Source organism: Diceros bicornis, chromosome 13, assembly GCF_020826845.1.
Source record: "Diceros bicornis minor isolate mBicDic1 chromosome 13, mDicBic1.mat.cur, whole genome shotgun sequence".
Lineage (NCBI taxonomy): Eukaryota > Metazoa > Chordata > Mammalia > Perissodactyla > Rhinocerotidae > Diceros > Diceros bicornis.
In genome coordinates this window covers 21,121,524-21,145,784 of record NC_080752.1, presented here as the reverse complement: position 1 = coordinate 21,145,784, position 24,261 = coordinate 21,121,524, and the positions used below count along the sequence as shown (strand labels likewise).

Here is a 24,261-nt window from a genome sequence, read left to right as displayed (position 1 = left end):
ATCTTTGCTGATTGAATTAAATTCTACCTTGCTTCTTATACCATGAAATGTTCCCTCCCTTCACTGAGGTCTGTTTTCTCAAATGTTGCCACTCTGGATCGAACTTTCCAGAACTCTCTGTACTTGTAGCAACTGCTGGCACTTTCCATGGCTTTACACAGACTCGTTCTTCTTAAGACTTAGCAGTAGCTGATAAACACACATGCATGCATGCATACATACATACATATACAAGTATACTCACACATACAGACACACATACTCACGTGCATACATATATAAACAGACACTGCATACTTGTATACACACATACATAAACATACACATTCACACAAGCATTCATACACATATATAGACAACACATTTATGAACATGTATACAGAGGCACATGCATACATATATGCACAATACACGTGTTCATATATGCACATACCTATGTGTGTAACACACGCAGACGCACATAAGCACATGTATGAACACATGCACGTGTGCACATAAAATATACACACGTTTATATGCATACATGCAATGCACATAAAATATACACACATATGTTTATAGGGGAGTTTATGAACACCTCAGCAGGATAGAAGGCCTACAGAGAGTAGGAACCTGTCTTTGTTCACGACTATACCCAACACACCCATAACAATGCCTGCACACAAAAGGGAGACATCACATATTTGTTAAATAAAAGAATGAATCTTTGAGTTTCTCTTGCCCCCGCTATCATTTATGATGTAAATCTGTTAAAATCACATCCATCATAGCTAAATATACATATACTGCCAGACACCATTCTAAGTGCCTGACAGAGATTAGCTCATTTATTCTTCAAACAACTTCATAAAGTAGGTGCTATTATTATGAAATGGATTTCACAGATGGGGAAACTGAGGCATGGAGTGTCAAATGACTTCCCAAGGTCACACAGCAAATGGAACCAGGATTTGCAGCAGTTATGTGTTCTTAACTACTGTGCTGTGTTAATTCAAAATTTTTTGCTTTCATTGTTTTCAGAAGCCAAATTCTTACATCCGAGTCATAGTACAAAGCATGATAAAGATTAGATTTATGGAAAGGTGGGATAGAGAGATGCTGTTGAAAATATAACTAGAGACTAGTGTAATTTTTCTATATTCCAAAAAATTTCCCTTCTTAGTTTTTCCAGATACCTATATTGGCCGCAGGATCCCATGAGGCAATCCTCAAGATTCCCACTGCGGTGAAATAAAAAAATCATTTCTCTTTTCTCTTTATAATGACTCATGTGAATGCATAGTTAAAGAAGATTGAAAACAAGAAAAGTAACCAGGCCTACAGAGAGATGAGGAAGCAGCCAGCAGTTGAGATGGGAGGCTGCTGCCCAAAGGCGATAAGTGGAGATGTGCATTTTCCCAACAGCTGCTGATGTGCAAGACCCAAAGTAAACACTAGTGCTCAGGGATGATACAGGGATGGGAAGCACCATGTGTTGAGTTCCTGTGCCATGACAAACAGTGGACCTCTGTGGTAAGCCCACTCTCGCAGCCAGTGACGCAAGTGCAATATTAGACTTTGGGCCCCAAACGCTTCTCCAGCAGTCTTCTACCCTCTGAGCTTGGAGTGGGAAGTCCTCCTAACAGGTGGTTGGCAGTATCAAAACCTGGGGTTGGGTTATTCTGCGTTTTTGTTTTTGTTCCCAAGCTCAGGAAAGGAAAACAGCAAGTCATCTTTTCAGTCATATATTAATACATGAGAGAATAAGTAGAAACTTCTGGTTAAAAATTCCCTCTGAATACCAGGTAAGGTTCTAAAGCTGATGAGCTAGTCAGAGATTTGCTTGAAATGGGGGCCGCTGGGCACAGGAACTCACACTGGGTCAAGACGTTCTGCTCCATTTACTAGGGACCACCAAAGCAGATATGAAGTCATGGGGGGGACAGATCAGATTAGAGTCTTGCATCCACCCTTCCTGGTCCTGAAACCTTAGGCAAATCCCTTGACTCCTGGAGTCATTAGCGGAGGTAAAAACACCAGGGTGGTGGTTTGAAAATGGCAAGTCACTATACAAATGAGAGTACTATCAATATTAATTACAACATTAACCAAAAAATTACTATCAACTTTAATATTACTGATCCCTCTACTACACAGTCAAAAAATAGCTAGCCTGGTCTTATTCTTCATGACTGATAGAGCCCCAGACACCTGTGCTGATTTAAGTATTCTTTATGAAGTTACTTCCGCACTCTGGGCCTCAAATTTCTCATTCATAAAATGGATCTAGAAACATACCTACCTGGAAGGATGTTAAATAGAAGCTCTGTCTTCTGTCATAGATACAGATACATGTTTGTGGAATTATAGGCCAACGTAACTAAAGGCACAGACAGATCCAGACACACATAAATATACTAGCCAGGGCACGTGGGAAAAAGCTCCTGGGTGCTGAAGTCAGAAAGACTTGGAGCTAGAATCCAACTTTATAATTTATTCAAATGTCACCTTGATGTCCTTGCATGTGAAATGCAGAAAACAATGGTAGCTCACAGCGTATTTGTGAGCCGATGACAGTGACTATTAAAGGGCCCAGTACTAACGCTTGGCACAGAGGAGGCGTTTAATAAATGGTAGATTAAGCAAAAATAACTGCTTTGAGCTCTTCCGAGGAACCTGAATACCAGGTGTTTTTATTATCACCACTTTTGAGGGATACTCAGTGTAGATTGTGACAACAAAGAGACTTGTTCACGGCCGGCATAGAACAACTAGTTTACCTACTTAACAGCCACCCATGATACTGACTGTAGCCATTAAATGGGATGTATGAGTAGAATGGAATAACATATATGCACATGCACTACAGCACACACATACATGGCTGTGTACACGCATGCACACGTATACATATGCAATGCATATACACTTGTATATACACATACACACACAAACCAGTGTAAATATACCCACTTCTTGCCTGCTTCTATTTCCCACAACTGATAGAGTCCCAAATACCTGGAATCATCCCCTTTCCCTAATTTGGAGATGGTAAGGCATAATGTGGGCAGGGGCCTCCAGTGAATCAGGAGGCCCAGTTTCTAACTTCTGCTCTGACAGTCCTTTGCTGGGGTAACTGTGGATGACTCACTGTTTTTCTGGGCTTCAGTTTTCTCATCTACAAATTGAAGAATTTGGGTACAGAAAATCTCTGCGACCTGTCAGTTCTAAAGCCTAGGATCACTCACCATCCAAACACAGCGCGTGTATCAAACCAAAGATGTGACTGTCTCAGGGCAGGCTCACAGCTGGCTATCCTGAGTTATGTGGCACAAGATGGAGAGACGGGTGGGACGGGAGCTGGCTGTAGCCCCAGGTGCCGCATTCCTCCCAGCTTTCTGACCACAGGGTTAAAGCCTGGTCTCCTAAGGCTGTCCTTCACCGTCCAGAGAAGCACAGCCTCCAGGGAAGCCTTTGGGTCTGGGGGCAGGAAACCCAAAGCTGTCCTTCCCCTCATCTCCTCTCCACCCCTCACCACGGCTCACACAGCTGCTCAGGTCTCAGGCAGCGGGGTTCTCATTAAACCAAACCTCAACTTAAGACCATAAACTTGAAATCACATTAACAAATTCCCCCTCCCCGCTTCTGATTCACTTCCAGAACTCCCGGAGTCATCCTTGCTCTATCAGCTCGGGCACTGACACCGCTTTTCTCCTTCTAGATTCCCGGCAAGACTTTATCGGCTCTTCTAATCCCTCTCTGTTCCTTATAGACCATCTGCCTCTGCGGATCCACCTTCCCTTTCTTGTAGGATATGCTCCCTCCTGCCCCCAGCTCTTGGCCGAGCCGGGGCCTGGCTCCTTCTCAGCACACAGTTCTGGTTTGGTCTGATTTGTCTACCTGGCAGCTGCACATCACGTTTGCTTCTGACCCGTGTGCCCAGTGCCAACCCGTCCCACAGGCTGTCTCCTCTGGGCACCAGATGACACCTTCCACCCTATAAGTGGCTTCCTGGCCCCACCCCAGACATTCAGACTCAGGAACCTCCGGGGTAGGGCCTAGGAATCTACATTTTTTAAAGGCTCCCCTACCTGGATTTAGTAATCCTTGTGTTTGATCTTTCAAATCCTCTCACATTTATTAGCTTAATTAATTCACTGATCAACTGAGGATAGACTCTGGACTCTATGCTGGACAATGGGCGTAGTGAACGTGATTTGGTGGGAAAACTGAAATAGGTGCAAAGTGTTGCAGAAACACAGAGTAGGGAGTGATCCATTTTTTCTAAGAAGGGAGTTAAGTCTGGAGAAGTCTCCACAGTAGAAGTAACATTTAGACTAAGTGTTGTCTAGGTGTGGGGGGGAGGCCACCCCACATCCAGGGAACAGAGTGAGCAAAGGTAAGGAAGCAGAAAGTACATGATGTGTTGAAGAAGACATATGGTCTGGTGTGGCCTCACTTCTGGTAAGAGAGAACGGGTGGGAATCATCTTGTACTCCCCACTCCTCAGTCTTCACTTTATTTTATTATCTCACAACTATTTTCATGGAAGAGTTAATTTCACAAAATATATTTTGACAAAGTACTAATATATTAGCAAAACCCTTATTTTGGGCTGCTTTTTGGCTTGTACAGAAATAAACTGAATTGATGAGGGGAAATACTATCTTCAGAAGTGTTCTGTTTTAAGGAGGGCTTCTCATCCTCTGCACTACTGACATTTGGGTCTGGATAATTCTTTGTTGTGGGGCTATCCTGAGCATGTAGGATGTTTAGCAGCATCTCTGGCCTCTACCCACCACGTGCCATACCAATTCCCCCTTTCCCCAATCTGACAATCGGAAAATGTCTCCAGACATTGCAAAATGTCCTCTGGGGATGGGGGTGGGGTGAAAATCACCCCTGGTTGAGAACCACTGGTAGAGAGAAAAAGAACACGAGATTTGGAGTCAGACTCAAGTTCACATCTTGGAATGACAATGACAATAGTTACGTGATGGTGGAAATGTTACTGTCTCTTCCTTCAATTTCCTCAAGTACAGAATGGGAAATAACCTGTGCCTTGTAGGATTACTGTCTGGAGTAAGAAAGATGGTATGCAAAGTGCCAGGCAGAGCACTTGGCACATAGAAGGCAAGTAAGACATGGTCATAACAGTAGAAGCATCAATAGGAGTAGCGGTTCTTAGATTTGTTTTACTAATGATGTTGTTGATATTATTATTAGGAATAAAGCCTAAAGTTTACAAGTTACAATGAGTAAATCAATTCCATGTTACCAAGAAGCAATAATAGGGCAAGAAATGTTGCAATTACATTGTCAGACATCACTTCCTCTAGGAATCCTTTTATAATTCTTTAAGTCTCAATTTTGGTGCCCATTCTATGTTTTTACAAAGCCCTACATACTTGGAACACATAACTGTTTATTTAATGTTTCTTTTCTCTACTAGACCATAAATTCACAGAAGTCCAGGTCTCTCTCATATTCACTGTATACCCCCATCAGCTAGTGAAGTGGGGCATCAATAAATATTTATGGAAAGACGTTCCTTTTTTAGCATTTGCTGCTTGCTCAAATGATATTTCAAGGGTCAGAGTCAAGAGCAGACTGGATCCGGTCTTACTAGATCTGCCATTCCCTACAGCACAGTGATGGAAGTATGAGCTCTGGAGTCAGAGGGCATGGGTTTAAATCCTGCATTTACCTCTTACTTACTAAGTGACTTTGGGCAGGTTAGGTGGTCTTTGTGAGCCTCACTGATTCATTGTATAAATGGAACAAAATAATAGTATGTTTAAAGTTGCTTTGAGAATCAGTGTGGCTTCTAGACCACTGATAACGGTGAGACAAGAAGTTGGCAAGTTTTATTGCTCACTGGAATAAACTATGTTTTGCTCTACGAAAGCAAAGACTAGAAGCTCTTTTTACAAGACTGGCTAAACCAATTCTTCTGCTATTGGGAAAAAAAATAAAGAAATAAATTCAAAATCCTCATTTTGGTTTGACTCTGCAACTCAGATGAGCAATTTAAGCCAATTCAACATCTGGCAAAGAATCCAGTATCTGGAATCAAAGAGTGATGCTAAACCTAGGCACAAAGTTTGCTTTTGGCCAACACTTGCTACTGTGATGGGAAAAGAAAGAATACCAATTTCCAGCAATCTAGGAGTGGATCAGGGAGTTCTCAAACCAAACTCCTGCTTCATGGAGAACTGAGCCAGGTAGACCTACTGTACAGGGACAATTGCCTCTGAAATGAGAGGTTACTATATTTCTCAGTTGTAATATCCATCCCACATTGAAGGACTGCCATTCATTCATTCACTAAATATGCACGTGTTAAGGGTCCTCCCTGTGCAAAGCACTGGTTGCTGGGATATAAGGAGAAAATGGCACAGTGGTTTCTTTCAAAGTGTTTACAAACTAGTGAACGAGGGAAATTTGTACACACAAAACTGGGTGATATGTACAGTAATGGAGGCAAGTCCAAGACATGGTGGGAGCAAAGAGGAAGGAGTGCTTAATTCAGCTTGAGGAGTCAGGGAAGGCTCCCAGAGGAGACAGCACTGGATTCAAGATCTGATGGATAATCAGGAGTTTGTGTGATAGCTACAAACAACTGAGAGAGAAGGGCCTGAGACAGAAATCAGGTTGTTATTGCTGTCAGGACAGCTGGGGTGCTGGAGCCAAGAAGAGACCTGGAACAAAGTTAGTACTATTTTTATAAGCTAGAAAAATATCAGCAGCAGGAGCCCTGGCCAGAACCGCCCCCACAGAGAGCAAACAAAGCGACTCCTATCTTCCGGCTGTCTTCTGGGGAACTTACTAACCAGCACCTTAAGAACAAATGTTCTTTTATCTTTGATTTTTATTCCTACGAAGTCCTTCCTCCTATTCTTCCAGAACTGGAAAAAGCATGAGTTGAGTTTTACTGGCTTCTTTGATCTTTATCCCCCCATTCCAGCCTTCCCTTGAGAATGAGGGTCCAGGAGTATTTCTCCAAAGCAGAATGCTGATCCTCTTACTAGTCAGAAGGTGGGGTCCAAGGCAGGTCACGCCAGGTCAGCACGTGAAGGGACCATGACTGTCAGGGCTTGTTTGTGCAAGGCCTGGATGGCATCCAATTCCGACATCCAAAGCTAGATTCATAAGCGATCTCTCAGCATGGAGTTCACCTAACCCTTCCTTGAGGTTGTTTCCAACCTCAATCTATACAGAATCATACAGCAGTGAGTGCTGCATTCTGTGCCAGAGTGCCAGAGAAGGAAGATTCGGGCAGATTCAGGGAAGGCAGATGGAGTCCAGAAGCCTGAGGTTGTTCTCCAACTGCCTATCCAGAGGGAAGACAGTTCTCCTGGCACCTTCTTCCCAGGATCGTAACTCAGAGAACTTCCTAAAAGCTCCTAGTTTGTGTCAGGCATTGTGATTCCAGAGGGAGAAAGTCAAAGAGAGACACCTCGTTATTACGTGCTACTGTGTGCCAGACGCTGCGGCAGCTGCTGTGACCTGTTCACATCACGAGTTCTCATAACAGCACTGCGAAGGGCACTGTGAGGGGCACTGCTCTCTCTCACTGCAGAAGAGGAAAACAGAGGTGTGAAGAGGCGTGACACGTGGCCCAAGGTGCACAGGTAGCGAGAAGAAGACTTTAAACCCAAATCTTCAGACTCCACGTTCAGAGCCCTTATTGCAGCGTCGTAGCATGTCTGAAGGGTTAGTCGTCTCAAACCAATACTATTGAGCTACAAACATGCAGGCCAGGAGAGAACAACCAGAATTTTCTCTCCAAAAGGAGTGGGCCTTTGTCAGCTCTGTTCACTTCCATGATTCCAGTGCCTGGACCAGTCACTGCCAGGCCTGCAGGCACTCAATATACACCTTTAGTGACGACGCAGCTGCACAGGTGGATGATCTTTTCAAGAGTTTTGGGCCTATGTTCTCCTCCACATCCTCATGGGGGCATAGGCAGGGTGGGCAATGAGAGGGAACATTTGTTCCCAGGCCTCCTCTCTTTCCCGGATGTCCTGATCCTGAGTTGGCTGTGAGGGGAAGGGGACAGGAGGAGGAGGTATAAGGAAGTACAAGCATGACAAAACTCGGTCAAAATTGTCAGAATCCTCACTGTCCCACAGGTGCCAAGAATCCCCTTCCCATGCCCTTCCCAGCCACCACTGGCCCCTAAGCTCAGCCCTTTAAGAATCCAAGGTCGTTATTCTGTCTTTCCATTGAAAGAACTTACTTTTGGAAAACACAAGAGAAACTCACTAACTTGAGAGCATTTGTATTTTAAAGGGAACAAAAGGGCTCAGCCAAAGCTTCTAAGGGTAAAATTTCTATCACTGAATCTCTCTGATTTAGGAAAAGAGTGGGGTCATTTAACAGTCTGTATTCCTCCCAGTGCAATTCACCCAACACTCTCTGAGAGTCTGCAAGTACCAGGTGCCATATAGGAAGTGCTTTCCCCTCCGGGGGGCACAGTGCGTCCTGCGCAGAAGGGAGGAGGCATGTTTTGGTTTGACCCTGAGGGAGGTCTGGCAGACTGACAGGGAAACAAGAGTCCAGATGCTCATCAAGGTGCAGCCCTCTTTCTTCCAGCATGTGATGGTCCAGGCCAAGTGCTTGTCACCGGGAGGGGTGGATGATGGAGACTGTCGCCCCTGGGATAACTGAAAAATGGAGGAGAAAGCTTCCCTGGCCTCAAACATGATATGGAAAGTCAGGGTTACTAAGGGACAGAACACGGCATGTCTGTCTAGACCACAAGTTCTCTCCGTGCCTGTTCTTAAAAACCAAAATCATGACATTCCAATCAAAAGCACACACTGTTCCTACAGAAAAGGGAGAGAAACGCCCTTGTCCATACTCAGTATTATCCACCATTCAACCAACCCACATGTATTACTGGCCATTTACTATTTTCCAGGCACCATGCTAGACCCTGAACACATAAAGAAGAACAAGACACACACATTCATAGATGGGTGAGAGCTACCCTGCTCTGCAAGTCCACGGACTATGTAGAAGAACTAGATACTGATTAATAATCTACCACATAAGGAAACATTGACTTTCACTCTACAGGTTAAGGCCAGTTCACCTTATTCTTGCCTTAATGTAACTTTATTCATTTAATAAATTTATCAAACATCTATAGGAACCAGACACAGGACTCAGCATAGGTGATACAAGATGATTACTACACTGCCCTCAAGGAGCTCACTGTCTAGTGGAAAAGACAAGCAGATAAATCAATAATTACAACACAATGTGATCATTTCTTCCATGGGGCAGGCAGAAGCACTGAAAGAAGTACAACCTAGAGAATTCCTAAACATCTGAGTGTCCCCGGAAGGCGACGCAGAGGAGAAGGCCTCCGATATGAGTCTTCACGTTCCAGGACACAAAGACATGGAGGTGCCAATGCTGGACAGAGTTCTGGGAGCGCGATTCCAGGTAAGCACTTGAAAGATAACTCTTGGCTGTAACATGAAGTATGGCCTAGAACACCTTTCAAAGTTTCTTTAACTATGATGCACAGTGAGAAATTCATTTTCATCATGGCCCAGTATACACACACACATACATATAAAATGGAAACACAAGTCCCACAAAACAGCACTCACCCTTACTATGTAAGATGTGCTCAGAGGTTTTCTACTCTGGTCTATTGTATTCTGAAAATTCAGGGCTCAGGACCTGCTAAATTGATCTCATCAAGTCTGAACTATAATTTTAAAAAAAAAACACTGTTAGAAAGAAAGACTAGGAAAAACGATATGGCTATAGTTGAAGTGAAAAATATTAAGAATCTGAATAACCAAAAAAAAAGAAAAAACTACAACAAGCATGAAGACGAGGATAGAGTCACACAGTTACTTCACTGTATTCCTTGTCTCATTGTCTGCCTTCTTAAGATGTGTGGAAGACACCACGGTTTGGTTTTAAATTCACTGTCCCCTAGCACCATGCCTGGACAAAATAAGTGTTCAAGGGGTCTTTGAAATAATGAACACATGAATGGCAGGTTTGAGATTTATTTAGGAGATGAAATCAAGACTGCACTCAAGCAATCGGATACAGGATATAAGCCAAATGTATTATGAAAATAAATCAATTAGACTTGTAAGGGTTTACCTTTCGAAAAAACAGTCCAGGTAGTATAGCACCATCATACATGCCAGGTGGAAGTTAACATATCTTTTTCAAATTTTCAGTAAACCAAAAAAACCATCCAGATACTGACTCAGGTCAATTTTTTTTCCTATTATTCTGTATGGAGAAATTAATAAAATTATAAATAAATTCTATATTCGATAAAAAGTTCTATAGTTCTATCTAAATGCCTAACTATAAAAAGGCTTTTCATTACTATATCTTGAATCACCAGCCCTTGATCTTTGCTTTAGAAACAGAGACGGAGTGCCTCAGGTTCTGGGGATATTCCGTGTGAGCACAGTGTTGGCTGTGGACACGGAGGAAGAGATTACCTAGTCCTCCTGCGTGGGCATCAATGAGGGAGGCTGCCACTGCAAGTCCAGCGGGAAGGCCAAGGTCTTTTGCTGCCTCTGGTGTGAGCCCATTTCCAAGAGAAGCTCCAGGAGGCAGCACTTCGTTTCCTGGGTAGACATGAGAAAAAATAAACACTTGTCAGTTTGAAAAACTCAAAAGCAAACACAGGGTTTTCTTAAGAGAAGCTCTTTGCTCCTTCCCCTCTCCTCTGCATTTTCTCAACTTCATGAAGATAGAAACCACGCAGCCACAAAGTCCTTTTGCTCATCTGGTGACTTAGGTGTATGTCCTTGGTTCCTGGGGGTCATGCTCCAGGGTGCTTTACAAAGCCAAGAACGCTAAGGCATCTTTCAAATTAGAGAAAGATTCCACTCACGGAAATTCCAAAAGATATAAACACAGTGGCCTCTTGAAGACTCAGTTAAAATGGTCAAACTGTTCCAAACGGGCTTCCTAACACAGTAGCTCTACCAACATACCTCACACACACACAACACACACACACACACGCACATGTGTTCACACACCCGTACATACTCCTTGAGGAACATATATTCCTAAGGAAGTTGAAAAAATTTACTTGTGTAGTTGCTTCCTGTCAGAGGATAAGGGAGGGAATTATTTTGTTCCAATAAATAATTTCTTAAACGTTTTTCTCTGTTGGAAAAGACAGCACAGTCTAAACCTTGCAAACTTTACAAGGCTGCCACTTGGACAACCACAGAATACAATTTGAATGGTGTTCTTTGGAGTTGTGCAATTCAGTGACCCTAATATTTCAAGTGACCTTGAATTCTTGTAGTCAGTCAGGCCTTCAGTTAAGAATTTATTGATTGTCTTGCTTTGTGTGGGCACTGTGGAACTGTAAAAGGCAGTCCTTGCCCCCAACCTAGTTAGTGAGATGATATCAGGACACAAAGAACCATGTAAGTCAGAAGAGAATGAAGCGATCCATCTGCTCCCAGGTATTTCGCAGAGGCTGAGTCCCCCCGATCCCTGCCAAGGAATTTATAAGTATTTCTGAACTGCAAAGAGGGGGTGCGGATGGACCCATATAAATGCTAAGATCCCTCTGAGCGCCAAGATTCCAAGATTCTGAATGTACAGTCTGCAACTGCTCAGCGCTAAGACACCTACCACTTGTTAATTGTTCCATGGAGCCCCTGGGATAGGCAGAGGTGCTTCAGGACTTCTGGGGGTGGAGGTGAGTGTGGGGGTTAGAGGGAAGCAGAGGGTGAACTGCTTACCAACTTCCTTTAATTGGGAACAAAACACTTCCAGAACACCATTTTTACCTATTTTAGGTAATAAACTTCTTTCTATAATGGAATTTCAAAAGAGTTTAAGAAAAGGAAGCACAAGAAGACAAACCCCTGCAGTGGCGTCTACAGCTTCATTATCCAATATGGCAGCCACCAGGCTCATGTGGACTGAGCATTGGAAATGTGGCCGGAGTAACTAAAGAGCTAAATTGTTCACTTAATTTCATTTTAATCCATTTCAATGTAAGTTTAACAACTGATACTCAATTCAGTTACTTAAAAACTTTCAAGTATGTTCGAAACAACTTGGGCATGCAAATCTACTTTTTCAATGTTAATCTAAAAAACCTAATTCAAGTATTTACAATGAAAATTTAGTGTCTGAATTGAGTTGTAGTAAGTGGAAAATACATACCAGAGGGCACAGATTTAGTATGGAAAAATGAATGTAAAATATCTCATTAATAATTTTCACATCAATTATATGTTGAAATGTATACATATTTTGGATATATTAAGTTAAATAAGACATATTCAAATTAATTTCACTACTTTTTTTTAAATTGATGTTTTAATAGTTTATAACTGTGAAATTTTGGGTTGTACGTTTTTATTTGTCCATCACCATATATATGTCTCCCTTCACCCCTTGTGCCCACCCCCCACCCCCATTGCCCCTGGTAACCACAATACAGTTTTCTCTGTCCATGTGTTGGTTTATATTCCACATATGAGTGAGATCATACAGTGTTTGTCTTTCTCTTTCTGGCTTATTTCACTTAACGTAATACCCTCCAGGTCCATCCATGTTGTTGCAAATGGGACGATTTTGTCTTTTTTATGGCTGAGTACTATTCCAGTGTATATATATACCATATCTTCTTGATCCAATCGTCAGTCGAGGGACACTTAGTTTGTTTCCACTTCTTGGCTACTCACTATTTCTTTTTACTGTAATGTGGCTACTAGAAAATTTTAAGTGACATATATGACTCACATTATATTTCTATTGCACAGCACCGGTCTAGAGGATAAGGTCAAGATGCTCAAATGACAGGGTGAAGAGCAAGGAGAGCCCCTGGTCTGCTGTGAATGCCCAGGCCTGCAGAAACCTGGAGGAGAGTGGTGCCCCTCACTGTGGACAGTTTGGCTCTGGACACTATCATAATTATGTCATGTGTCTAGTATCTAGCACATAATAGACAGCATTCCCATTTACTGAGCATTTCTGTGCTGTGGTCTGTGCTAAGGACATGTCATGCATTTTGTCACTTCATTGTCACAATGACCCGTGTGAAGGGTACTATTGCTGTCTCCCTTGTGCAGATGGATGGGGACAGTCAGGTTTATAGAATGAAAGGAAATTCCCCACAGTCACACAGCCTAAGTGTTGAAGCACAGGTCATGGATTCCACACCGACAGATACCAAAACCTGTGCTCTCATTCATTACATTACATTTTGGTGCAGCTATTTAAAAAACTGTTTTCTGAGTGAATGAAGGGATCAAGAGAAGTATTTTTAGAACAAATAATATATATGTTTAAAAAGTAGCACCATTTGGAAATCATGCCCACTACATTCCGATTTTTCTTAAGAGGGTTAATTTTCAAAGGAAGGGCAAACTGAGAACTCTGTTCCACTTTCATCTCCCATCTTCACAAACATAAAGGGTGTAATTTTCATTAAAAAAAGGTTCCAGACAGAAAGAGGATTAGTAGGTGGGGTACTCCTCCAAGTCTTCCGGACAGTAATTTAGAAAGAAGCCTGGACTGCTGAGGTGCAGAGAGAGCCCTGGGCTTGCAGCCAGGAGATCTGGGTTCACAGCCCAAGCTGGAGGACTGAGGTGGACTTCTCAGCAGAGGTAGCATGTCGAGCAAAGGCCAAGAAAGACAGGAGACCGGCAGAAGGGCGGAGTAGACTGAAATACAAGCAGGGGTGAGAGCTGGCAGGAGGTGGAGGGACAGAGAAGGCTGGAGAGGGAGGTGGGGACATAGCATGCATTATAATCCAGACTAAGGTGTATGAATTTAATCACCAAGACTACTGTGAGCCTCTGAAGGAGCATTAAGCCAGGGAGTGAGGTGCTTGCATTTGTGTACTTTTAAACATCTCTCTGGCAGCATTGTCGCAGAGGACAGAATGGGGTGAGGGAAAACAGTTGTGAAGCTATTTCAGTAACCAAAGAGAAAAGATGAGGGCCTTCATTAAGGTATTGGCAAGTGCAAGACAGAAACAGAGGCAGATATGAGAGATTCTGTCAAGCAAGAATGACAGGTCATGGTGGCTGTTTGGATTCAGGGAGTATGGTAGATAGGGAGATATCACCACTTGGATCCCCACTAAGGGTGGACTTGCTGCCCATGTGGGGGAGTGAGGTCAGCAGACAGCTTCCAGCTGCCAGCTCCTTCAGGCCGCCTTGCTGAGGTGATGCCTCTCCCAAGGGACCCCACCCGGTGCCCTGGCAAGGGGGGGCAGAAGGGCTCTGATGGGCACCACTTGCTCCAGAGCCCTCTGCTGGTTAACCAAGGCACAGTGGGACTGCATCACAGTCTGACTTCTCCCTCTGCCCCGTCCTACTCTCCCTCCCCCTTCCTTTCACAGATGGCAACCCCTAATAGATACCCCCAAATCTGTCTCAGCATCTGCTTCCAGAGAACCCAACCTAGGGCAGTGAGCCAGGCCTTCTCCTCAGTCCAGTGGTCCAGGAAAGAAAATAAACATGCACCAAGATTAACATCCTCCTTTGAACTGGAACCACAGCCTTCAGGAATAGTCGATCTGGATCCCAAGCAGGAAGAAGCTTTGTTTATCTAGAGACCAAAAGGAAACAGCTTGGCCTAAGAGGGGACGATAGAAATAGGCGGGAATCTCTGAGAAATCACCCCATCAGGTCACACTTTGTCAGCCAGAGGTGCACTGAGGGGACTGAAGGAGCTGTCAGAAGGCAAGCTTTAGCACTTCTTGACAATTTTTCTGGAAATAATCCTTCTTTTGCTCTTCTTTCACCATAAAATTAAATTAAGCACACCATCAGTTTTCCCAGACTTAATCGGGACTTCACAGCCTCAGCATGTGCAGCCTCTTCCAGTCTTCATTCAGCTATCCATCCATTCAGGTATTTTAACAAATATTTCCATAACCATGGTGATAATGATGGCCCCCATGTATTTCACCTGCCCTGTGCCAAGATCCCGGTGCTGGGGTATGAGTGAAAGAGGGCCTCTGACATCAAAGGCTCACACAGTGCTCTGTGCAAACCAGGGCTCGCTGGATGGAGTATAAAATGCTTTAAAGGTGGAATTTACGTGGTGCTCCTGGAGCACCAAGGAGGGACGGTGAGATGGGCCCAGGCAAGTGCGGGAAATCAAGGTGAAGGTGACATTTGAGCCTGGTTTGGAAAGACAGGTGGCTGATTGCTGGTTTCAGTGCTAGAATGCTCAGGGGAAATGGATGCCATTAGAGCAAAAAGCAAGTCGCTGTAGGAAGCCCCGAGGGGCACAGAGGGTTTGAGGTGTTCAGTATGTTGGCCAAAAGGGCAGCAGGGAGGAGAGGAGAAGTGCAGCTGCCTGGACAAGGAGAGGGAGCAGGGGACCTCGAGGGGGCTGGGAACTCCATCTAAGGCAGAGAGGCCTTGTCAGCTGACAGCTTTGACACTCTGTTTGCTTTTTAAGAAGATAAACCTGCAGTGTGGAGAAAGGCAAGAATGGGAAATAGTTTTTATCTTTAAAACAATTAAGCCAACTGAAAAACGCAGGCTGCAAAACATTATATAGAGTATGACTTCATTTTAAGAACAACGACAAAGGAGGTAGATGGACTATTTGTAAAAGTACATTCCTATGGGAAAAAAGAGAATAAGTTTTCTCTGGAAGGAGAAATTGTGGGGTTTTTTTTTTTTTTTTTTGCTTTTTACTAACCTATAACTTCTAATTGTTCTACCTTGAACACATGTTTCTCGTGTAATTTTTTAAAGGTGTTTTCCCACTTAAATCTGGGCAGGGTAAATAGATTAGGGCACATGTATTCAGCAGGATCCTACGTAGCCATTAAAAGGAATGCGGAAGAATTAAGATATGGATTTGGAAGGAAGTCCAAGATAAATTAAGAGAAAATGGCGAGATGCAGAATAGTATTGAGTATAATCTTATTTGTGAATTTTGTTATCTTATTTGTGAATTTTGTTACAGGATACAAAAATGTCAGCCCATATACTTCCAGAAAAATCCTAGAAAAATACAAAGATTATTATTAGAGCAGGGATTGGGACACAGTGGGGGGTGCTCTTCTCTACCATTTGTGCTTCCTCTATGCCATGAACGTGTGTTTCTTTTGTGATCAAAACAATCTAGTTTAAACTAAAATAAAAGCAAAATCAAATTAAGGAGAATACTGCACACCTTTTCCAAACCCTGCTCCTCAGCCTGAAGGCAGGAGAGAGGTGAAGGACTGTCCGATTGTTTTCCTGATGGTCGGCTTCCGTCCCCGTGAACACACCCTCACATTGCGGGGTAAAAAAGCGATTGCTCTGAGCTCTGAGGGCTCTTGGGCTCCAGCCCACCGAATTCCCAATCGGATGGGCAGATTCATTGCGAGCAGTCGAAGCCGGAGCCTACCATTATCTGGCGGTTCAGCCCCGCGTCACAGGCGGGGGCTACTATTACACCAAATCTTCCCTACCAGTTTTTCAATTATCTATGACTAATGAGCACTTTGGGAACAGTTTCAGACACACACATAATCCTCTTTCCTGACGTCAGCAGCAGAAATTAATGACTGTGTGGACTGCTGGGAGACAGAAAATGCATTATAATGGTCAACAGAACTGTTATCCTTTCCAGGAGGGGGAAGTGGGGGCAGGGTGCTGTATTAGCTGGAAGGTTCAGTGTTCCTTTGTATTCCTACAAACAAAGATGGAATCCAGGGGGAGAGGTGGCTAAAAGCCCATGGAAATGTCAGAGAGAGGTTTGGGCGTGGGTGGCATTGACCCTGGCTCCTCTGTGCTTGGCACTGGGGCACTGGTCTTTGCTCAGTTTTGCCAAGGTCAACAGGCCAACTAGACTGGCTGGGACAGTGCTAAGTGACACCCTGCCCTGCCAGCAGAGAGGGTCTCTGAGTCTTTTCAGAATAAATCCACTTTCAATCTGGTTTAGGAGTGAGGGAACAAAAGCGAGAACATGCAACTCAAACAACAGGCTGGCGTCGTTTTACAAGCATGCGGTGGTTTCTGTGAGTTTGCTGTTTCACGCCGGCATACTATACACTGGGGTATACTATGCACTTGGTTGCAAAGACTGGTCCAATTCTAGTGGAGCTCCAAAGTTCGAAAAGCAGGAACCTTCACTAAACAAAACATAACACCATCGTGCGCTTGTGACTGCAGCAGACGGGCTATTGACATGGGCTTTTAAAAGAACTGACAGAACCAGGAGCTTGACCCCTACCCAGCACCTAAGTTCTTCTACAGAGATCTCAGTTCACTTGGGCAGGTCAGCTCAGGGAGTTTTCTAGATCTGGAACCACAACTGATACAAGACTGACTGGAAAACATTCCAGTAATTCTTGCTTCTGAATGGGAGCTACACATGCCCACAACTATTCAATCAGAAAAATTAATGAGAAACTCAAACTTGACATATTCTGCCACCTGTTGAAAGATATCTTCCGAGATGTTAATTTGTTAATTTCCCTTTGTCTCCTAAAAATAATCTCATTTTAACTATTGATTAAATGTAAAACTTTCTGATGATATCCGCATCACTAAAGAAATGTTTACTGAGGAACTACTAAGTGCCAGGCACTGTTGTAATGCTGGAAATGCAGTAAGACACAGGACTGATGAGTCTGCCCCCAGAGGGCTTACTCTCAGTAGACACTATTCCCATGTAATACCTCCTCTGAATTATACCTTGGAATTACTGTATCTTGTAAGTTCTTCTACAGACTGGATTGTATTTTTTAGATCCCTGGCCTTGTATTCTGACCTACACAGTAGGTGTTTAACAAATAAACACATCACATATTTTAAATCCAATTCTGAATGACCCTGATGCTATGTTTTGTTTTTTCCCTATATTTATCTCTCCCCTACCAGACAGAATAGCTCAAAGATGATTTTATTTATCTCTGCATTCATTTCCCCTCCTCCCAGGACCCAGCAGTGTCTAGAACATAAGTTCTCAGTAATGTTCATTCAACTTAATTTATAGATTTTTTTTTTAAAAAAAGAGAAGACCATAAGACACAGATCAATCAGCTTAGACAAAAAGATTGCGCGCACACACGCACGCACACACACACACAGGATGCTGAATATCAGTTGGGAACATAAAACAAAGAGACTGTTTAAATCTTGAATGCTACTGGGACAAGGAATGTGTTTCCCCATACAACAGATGAGAGTCATACACTCTCATCTCTCTAACTCAGGGACAATAGACTGTATCAAGGCCTATGTATGTGCCTAGAAAATGGGTGACCCGCAGGCCCAAGCCTCTCACTAGGTACAGCGATGCTATGGTGGCAAAACATCGTGGATATCACCATCGAGTGGAATACAGGCTCTCTAATGCTCCTTGCCTGATCAAGTCTGATTCAAGAAGTAGATGGTGGTGAACTAAAGCCCCAGAACTTAAAGCTAAGTGAGTCTGAGGAAGGCAGGTTGGACACCAGGCCACTGGTTGTTTTTTTTTTCTTTTGTGAGGAAGATCAGCCCTGAGCTAACATCTATGCCAATCCTCCTCCTTTTTTTCCCCTTTTTCTCCCCAAAGCCGCGGTAGATAGTTGTATGTCATAGTTGCACATCCTTCTAGTTGCTGTATGTGGGACGCCACCTCAGCATGGCCGGACAAGCAGTGTGTCGGTGCGCACCCGGGATCCGAACCCAGGGCCGCCAGTAGCAGAGCGCATACACTTAACCACTAAGCCACGGCGCCAGCCCCCAGGCCACGGGGTTTTAACTTGTTCTAACAAGCAACTGGTAACTATTGTAGGTCAGTGAGCCAAGAAGTGGTATATACGACTTATATTTTAGGAAGATAAATATCATACTAGTAATAGTGCCCATTTATGAAAACCTAGGGGCTTTCAGCCATTGTTCTTCATGCTTTTCAGCTGCTATCACCTTCCATGCTAGCAACAAACCTAAGAAGTTAGTATTAGAATCACTATGTCACAGTTGTAGCAGTCAAGGCACAGAAAGTTACATAATTTGTCCAAAGTCACCTCTCTGATGAAGAGCATGGTCAAGGTTTCAATCCAGGATTCTCCAGTTCCAAAGTCTGGACTCTTCCTACTATACTATACAGATGAGAAGGGTGTATATGGAGCCAGGAAGAACCATCTCGAGTGCAGTTGATTGTCATGGACAGAAAAGGAAGGTGCCTTCATTTGCAGGAGGCTCCCCTGGTGGGTCACGGCCAGGAACATGAAATCCCAGCATGCTGAATCTTCTAGCTCCTTCCTTTCCTGTCCTAGATAGGTTCCAAAAACACAGACTCTGCACTTCAAATGGCCCTTGGAGACCATCAACTTCAATGTACTCCTTTTGCAGTAGAGAAAACTGAAGCCAGAGAGGGGGTGGCTTCCCTGGAGTCACCCACTGTGTAGCAGAGTCTGGATTGAACCCAGCACTCCTCACTCCAGGCAGGCTTCCTCCACTTCCCCACACCCCTGCTGTGTCAGTGCCTCCGGCACCCTCCCCCATCTGGAGCAGGAAGCTCCTCCAGGCCAGGGCCAGAAGTCACAGGGAGAGTAGGAGAGTTGGCAAAAATCCAATGGATTCCAGCAGTGTAGGTGGCTGATTCTGAACTATTCAGAGCATAAAGTGCAGTCTTTTCAGCTTGAAATCATCCACATCGACACCCACGGTGACCTAATTCTCTAGATAATTGCCGATGCCCTATTTTGCTCTCACCTAGCCTAAGGCCACCTCCAAAAAAGCCTTTCCTGGGTAGATCATAATTAATCACTTCTTCCTCTACAATCCCACAGCATGTTTCTTGGAATTACATCATTCTGTTCTACATAATGGCTTTGTTCCTTGTGCCTCGTTCTTCTATTTTAGATTATAACCTCCTTGAGGGTGAGCTCTTTTCGTGGACTCATTCGTGGGAGGCAGGGGTTCAGCAGAGCACTCAGGAGCTCAGGTTAGGAGGTGGTGAGCTTGGATGGGGACCCTGGCTTTACTACTCACAGGGCAGGTGACCTTGAGCAAGTGATCTACTTTTCCTGCTACAGCTTCCTCACCTGTAAAAAAGGCTGTAATAATGCTATTTTTCTCTCCAAGTGGTTATGAGAATCCAGCAAGGTAATACATATAAAGTTCTTTAGGATGCTGTCTGCCATATGGCAAATTCTCGATGAACGTGAGATATTATTCTGGTTACTACGACTCGGTATTCTGGTGTGCCGGCTATCGACTGGCATATAACAGTTACTCAGTTCATTCTGGCTAAGTTTATAAAGCATGAGGAGCGATCCTTGACATCGTGGCACGTGGAGATATATGCTTTCAGGGTCATGAGAGCAAACCGCAGAATCTGTGAAAGCCGTTAAAATATTCACAGTGATGGAATTCAGTTTTCCAACACAAAAAGTGTCTCCCTGTGGTCATGTCTCTGTGGCATGTCTCCAGAGGGAAATGTTTTAAAAGTGCAGAAGGTGTTCTCTTCGGAATTATTTTAAGGACCAAATGCTTGTTTCAAAATGAAAAATTATTATTTTGTCAGCAAAACCCCTGACTGTTAGAATGATCAATGCTTTCAAGACCCAGGCAGAGAGCTCTGTCATGGAGAGTGCCCCCACTTCTAGGGAAAGGCGAATTTGGGAAGTACATGAAGATATTTTAGCTGTCATTGTGCTGAAGATATTACCAGCTTTAACACAGTGTTCTTCACAGTTTTGTTTTGTTTCTTCACAATCCAGTAAAAAAAATCATACAAAGAAAACTGGGGACGGACACAGGTTTCTCCATTTTTTATTTAGTCCCATGGATTCGTTAAAACAAATCCTAGAATCAGGATCATTTGACAGAACATTATATAGAAAGGAGATGATCTCAGAATAAGGGATATTTAAAACATTCAATACATCTCCTCTTACGACCTTATTCTCTCGTCCTATCTCACACCAGTGAATACTCCATCAGGGGCCAGTGGTTGTCTCTAGTCTAGACTACTGGCTGCAAACTACTGGTTTACGAAATGACGACAGCCTCCTAACAACGGGTGAACCTACAGGATATTGAACAGCAAGCCCTCACGTGGAAAAGTCAGTCAGTCGGTCCAGTGTCAACCACACAACATCAAACATCTGTGATCTGAAGACATCTGGGGCTTTTCTATCACGTAGACCAAACACGATTCAGGTAATCGACCAGATTTTTCACTTCCCAACCAGATGTCTTACTTTCACATAAATGAAACCAATCTTGTACTTTCACGTGCAAATAAGCCAGACAGAAGTTCACCCCTGGAGGGCAGAATTAATTGCTTATTCTCAAAGAATACTAAATTACATATTATTTCTTTTTTTTCCAATTATTTTACCTCTGAAAAAGGTTTTCCACTCTTGCTTTGAGAAGCACATATTTCATCTTAGAAATGTTCCATCTTTTTCAATGTTTCTTCATCTTTATGTTCTCTTCAGTGAGGCAATGTGCTATAGTGAAGAGTGCGGTCTTAGAAGCCAGGATGAAGTCAGTTCTAATTCTGTGCATATCCCCATCCCCAAACTTTTAAGGGCCTTGGAAAAAGTTACTTAAATTCTCTGAATTCAGTTTCTTTGCCGATATAAATCATAAACTCATCTATAAGGGACACTGTGAAGACTCGAGAGCATTTATTCCTACAATATGAGCTGGGCACCTGCTCTGTGCGCCTGTCACCGGGAGACAAGGAGGCACACAGTGCTGTCCTCTGGGGCTCTGTCAAGAGCACAAGGCCGGTGCTCAGGAGGAGGTGCCATAAAAGTCATGCTTAACATGCTGAATGACAAACACAGTGTCCAACAAAGGAATGCCTTTATTCAAGATTTTTATAAAAGTATGAGCAATTCCAACTGTAGCTAATTTTTAAAAGGAGTATCAAGTTTGTAAAAGGAAGGACCTGTCAAAACCCTTCCTCTCTTTTACTGCTTTCAAGCACACGCTGGAATTTGCTCTTATCCTGTTTGTTTAAAGAATTTGTGTGGTTATCAATGACCCTCCACCTCCTATGCCGTTGTCCTGACAACCAACCCTTTAGCAGACAGAATACGGAAAGCAGAAGGCAATGTGTCCCTTCAGTCGGGTTTTGTAGGCAAAACTCGACAGGACAGAGATAATATTCAAAGACCAGGGTCTTTGTGTTTGAGATCTTTCAAAGTAGTTACGAACACATATCTACACGTCCACGAAGGACAGGGGATTGCACAGAGAATTAAGCTGGGCAACAAAGCTGCTCTGTAGAGCTTACCTGTCAGATAACAGCCATTGTGCCTCAACAGCCAGGCTCCAAATACAGAGGCACATAAAGGCAAAGGGCTCACTCAGTTTGTGGTTGTTGTTTATCCTGAGATGTGAGATTCTTTTATCACCAAAGCTCAGAAACATCTCAAATATACGAAGAAATGGGAGGTGGCTACGGTTTTTAAACTTTCTTCCAAGGACCAAAACTTTTTTTTTCCAAATGGAATCAATCGTATTCAGACTGTAGTATATAAAGCTGAGCTAGTTCGAGTAGAGAAGGAAATGCCCCAAAGTGACGCTGTCCTAGCCCGACACCCGATGGTGGGGCTGAGGAACAGAGGTTCGAATCTAGAACTTAAATCTATGGTGAAAGACCGCCAATCTGGAGACATTCAAGACGGGAGGGATGGAAATTTGGAGCTGTAAACCTATGAGCCCCTTCTCCTAGGCTTTACTATAGCACAAACGCTGAAGCAGCAGCAAGTGTCCACTATTTAGGCGCAAAGACAATGACCTCATCCTGGGTGAAGGAGGACGCTGGCACTGCAGGACCAAAGGGGAGGAGCGGAATTTGCCAGGGTGGCATTCAGCCAAAATGTCAGGGTAGGATCCGTGGAGCCCTCCCCCACGCTGCCATGGGAACTTAGCAGGGAAGATTCCAAAAACGATGCTCTCGCTTAATGTCATATAGGTCTCCATCTAGGTCATCCAGTGTGCGAGTGAAGTGGGGGGAGGCTCATGTAGATTTTGGGTAAAACGCTTACATGATAAGAAGATGGAAGCTTCAAGCTTTGTAAATGAAACAAAATCTAATTTCTCCATTTTGAAAGTCTCATTCTTTGGACACAGGACCTGGGAGACTGAACAGACCTTAGGCAAAATGAAAAAGGCTGGCCCAAAGCCCAGAAGTGTCACAGGCCATCTCATCCTTTCACAGTGGCCACAGAAACGGTTCCCAGAAAGAGCACTGAGGGCAGAGGGAGCCGTCCAATCTCCAACAGGCTTCAGTGACTGTAGCTGGGAGAAGAGACAGACGAGTCGAGCAGGACCCCGCCCTCTGGAGCTGTTTCCAGGGAAAGGCTTTTGGGATTGTCCAGCCTCTGAAAGGTGATCACGGCTGGACATCCGTGGAGGGGGGCACCCAGGAGGCCAGTCTATCAGGTCCCAGCTTGTATGATCCACCAGGACCCAGCTTGTATGATCCACCAGGACCCAGCTTGTATGATCCACCAGGCCCCAGCTTGTATGATCCACCAGGTCCCAGCTTGTATGATCCACCAGGCCCCAGCTTGTATGATCCACCAGGTCCCAGCCTGTATGATCAGAATTAACTTTTTTTTTAAAACAAAAATCAAGATCATGAAGCTGTTACGCACTATGGTTTTTCTTCAGTTTACAAAGATAACGCAACTTCATTATAATTCCAACAAGAGAGAAAGATAGGAGGAAAAGCCTTCCCCTTAATTTTCCTGGTCCCATAGATAACTACCACTGAAACATTAGAAAATACTAGAGAACAGCCTTCCAAAATATTAAGATACATAAGTATTCAGTTTATGTAAAAGAGATAATATAAGTATGCAATTTTATAGTCTGCCTTTTTAACTCAATGGTATATCACAGACTTCTTTACTCATCAATGAGTATAGTGCATTCTTTTTGAAAATGTATCATATTCTATTATTTGGATGTGCTATACTACTTAACCAATCCTTTAGTATTAGATACTTAGTTTGTTTCTCTCAAAATAAAAACAAATCCAGACTCAGTGCAGAGAGACTTAGTGAGGATTACTGTGAGGGGGTAAAGGGGCTTTTGTAGTAGGGGGGAGAATGGTGACAATAAGGAGAATGTTGTGACCGTACGAGCTGCAAGTGTCTCAAGGGTTAGACAAAAGGGTCTTTCTATTATAGAGTAAACAAGGCTAGAAAGAATGGAGTGTGGGAAAATGGGATGAAAGTGTGGCGTGATTGGACAGTAGATCAGAGGTGTCAGGCCAGTCTGTTTTGGGGGAGGGACCTGTGATAGTTAACTTTATGTGTCACCTTAACTAGGCCATTGG

At 43.6% G+C, this 24,261-nt stretch overlaps 1 protein-coding gene across 5 annotated transcripts in view; it reads right to left on the bottom strand.

Annotated features, from left to right (window-relative positions):
- The window catches only part of FGGY (FGGY carbohydrate kinase domain containing), a 400,007-nt gene that overhangs the window by 196,788 nt on the left and 178,958 nt on the right, over window positions 1-24,261 (bottom strand). For all 5 annotated transcript variants that reach the window (XM_058552541.1, XM_058552544.1, XM_058552542.1 and 2 more), the window contains one exon: window positions 10,470-10,598. In XM_058552541.1, coding sequence (XP_058408524.1) covers window positions 10,470-10,598 — 129 coding nt within the window. The remainder of the gene's footprint in view (window positions 1-10,469; window positions 10,599-24,261) is intronic.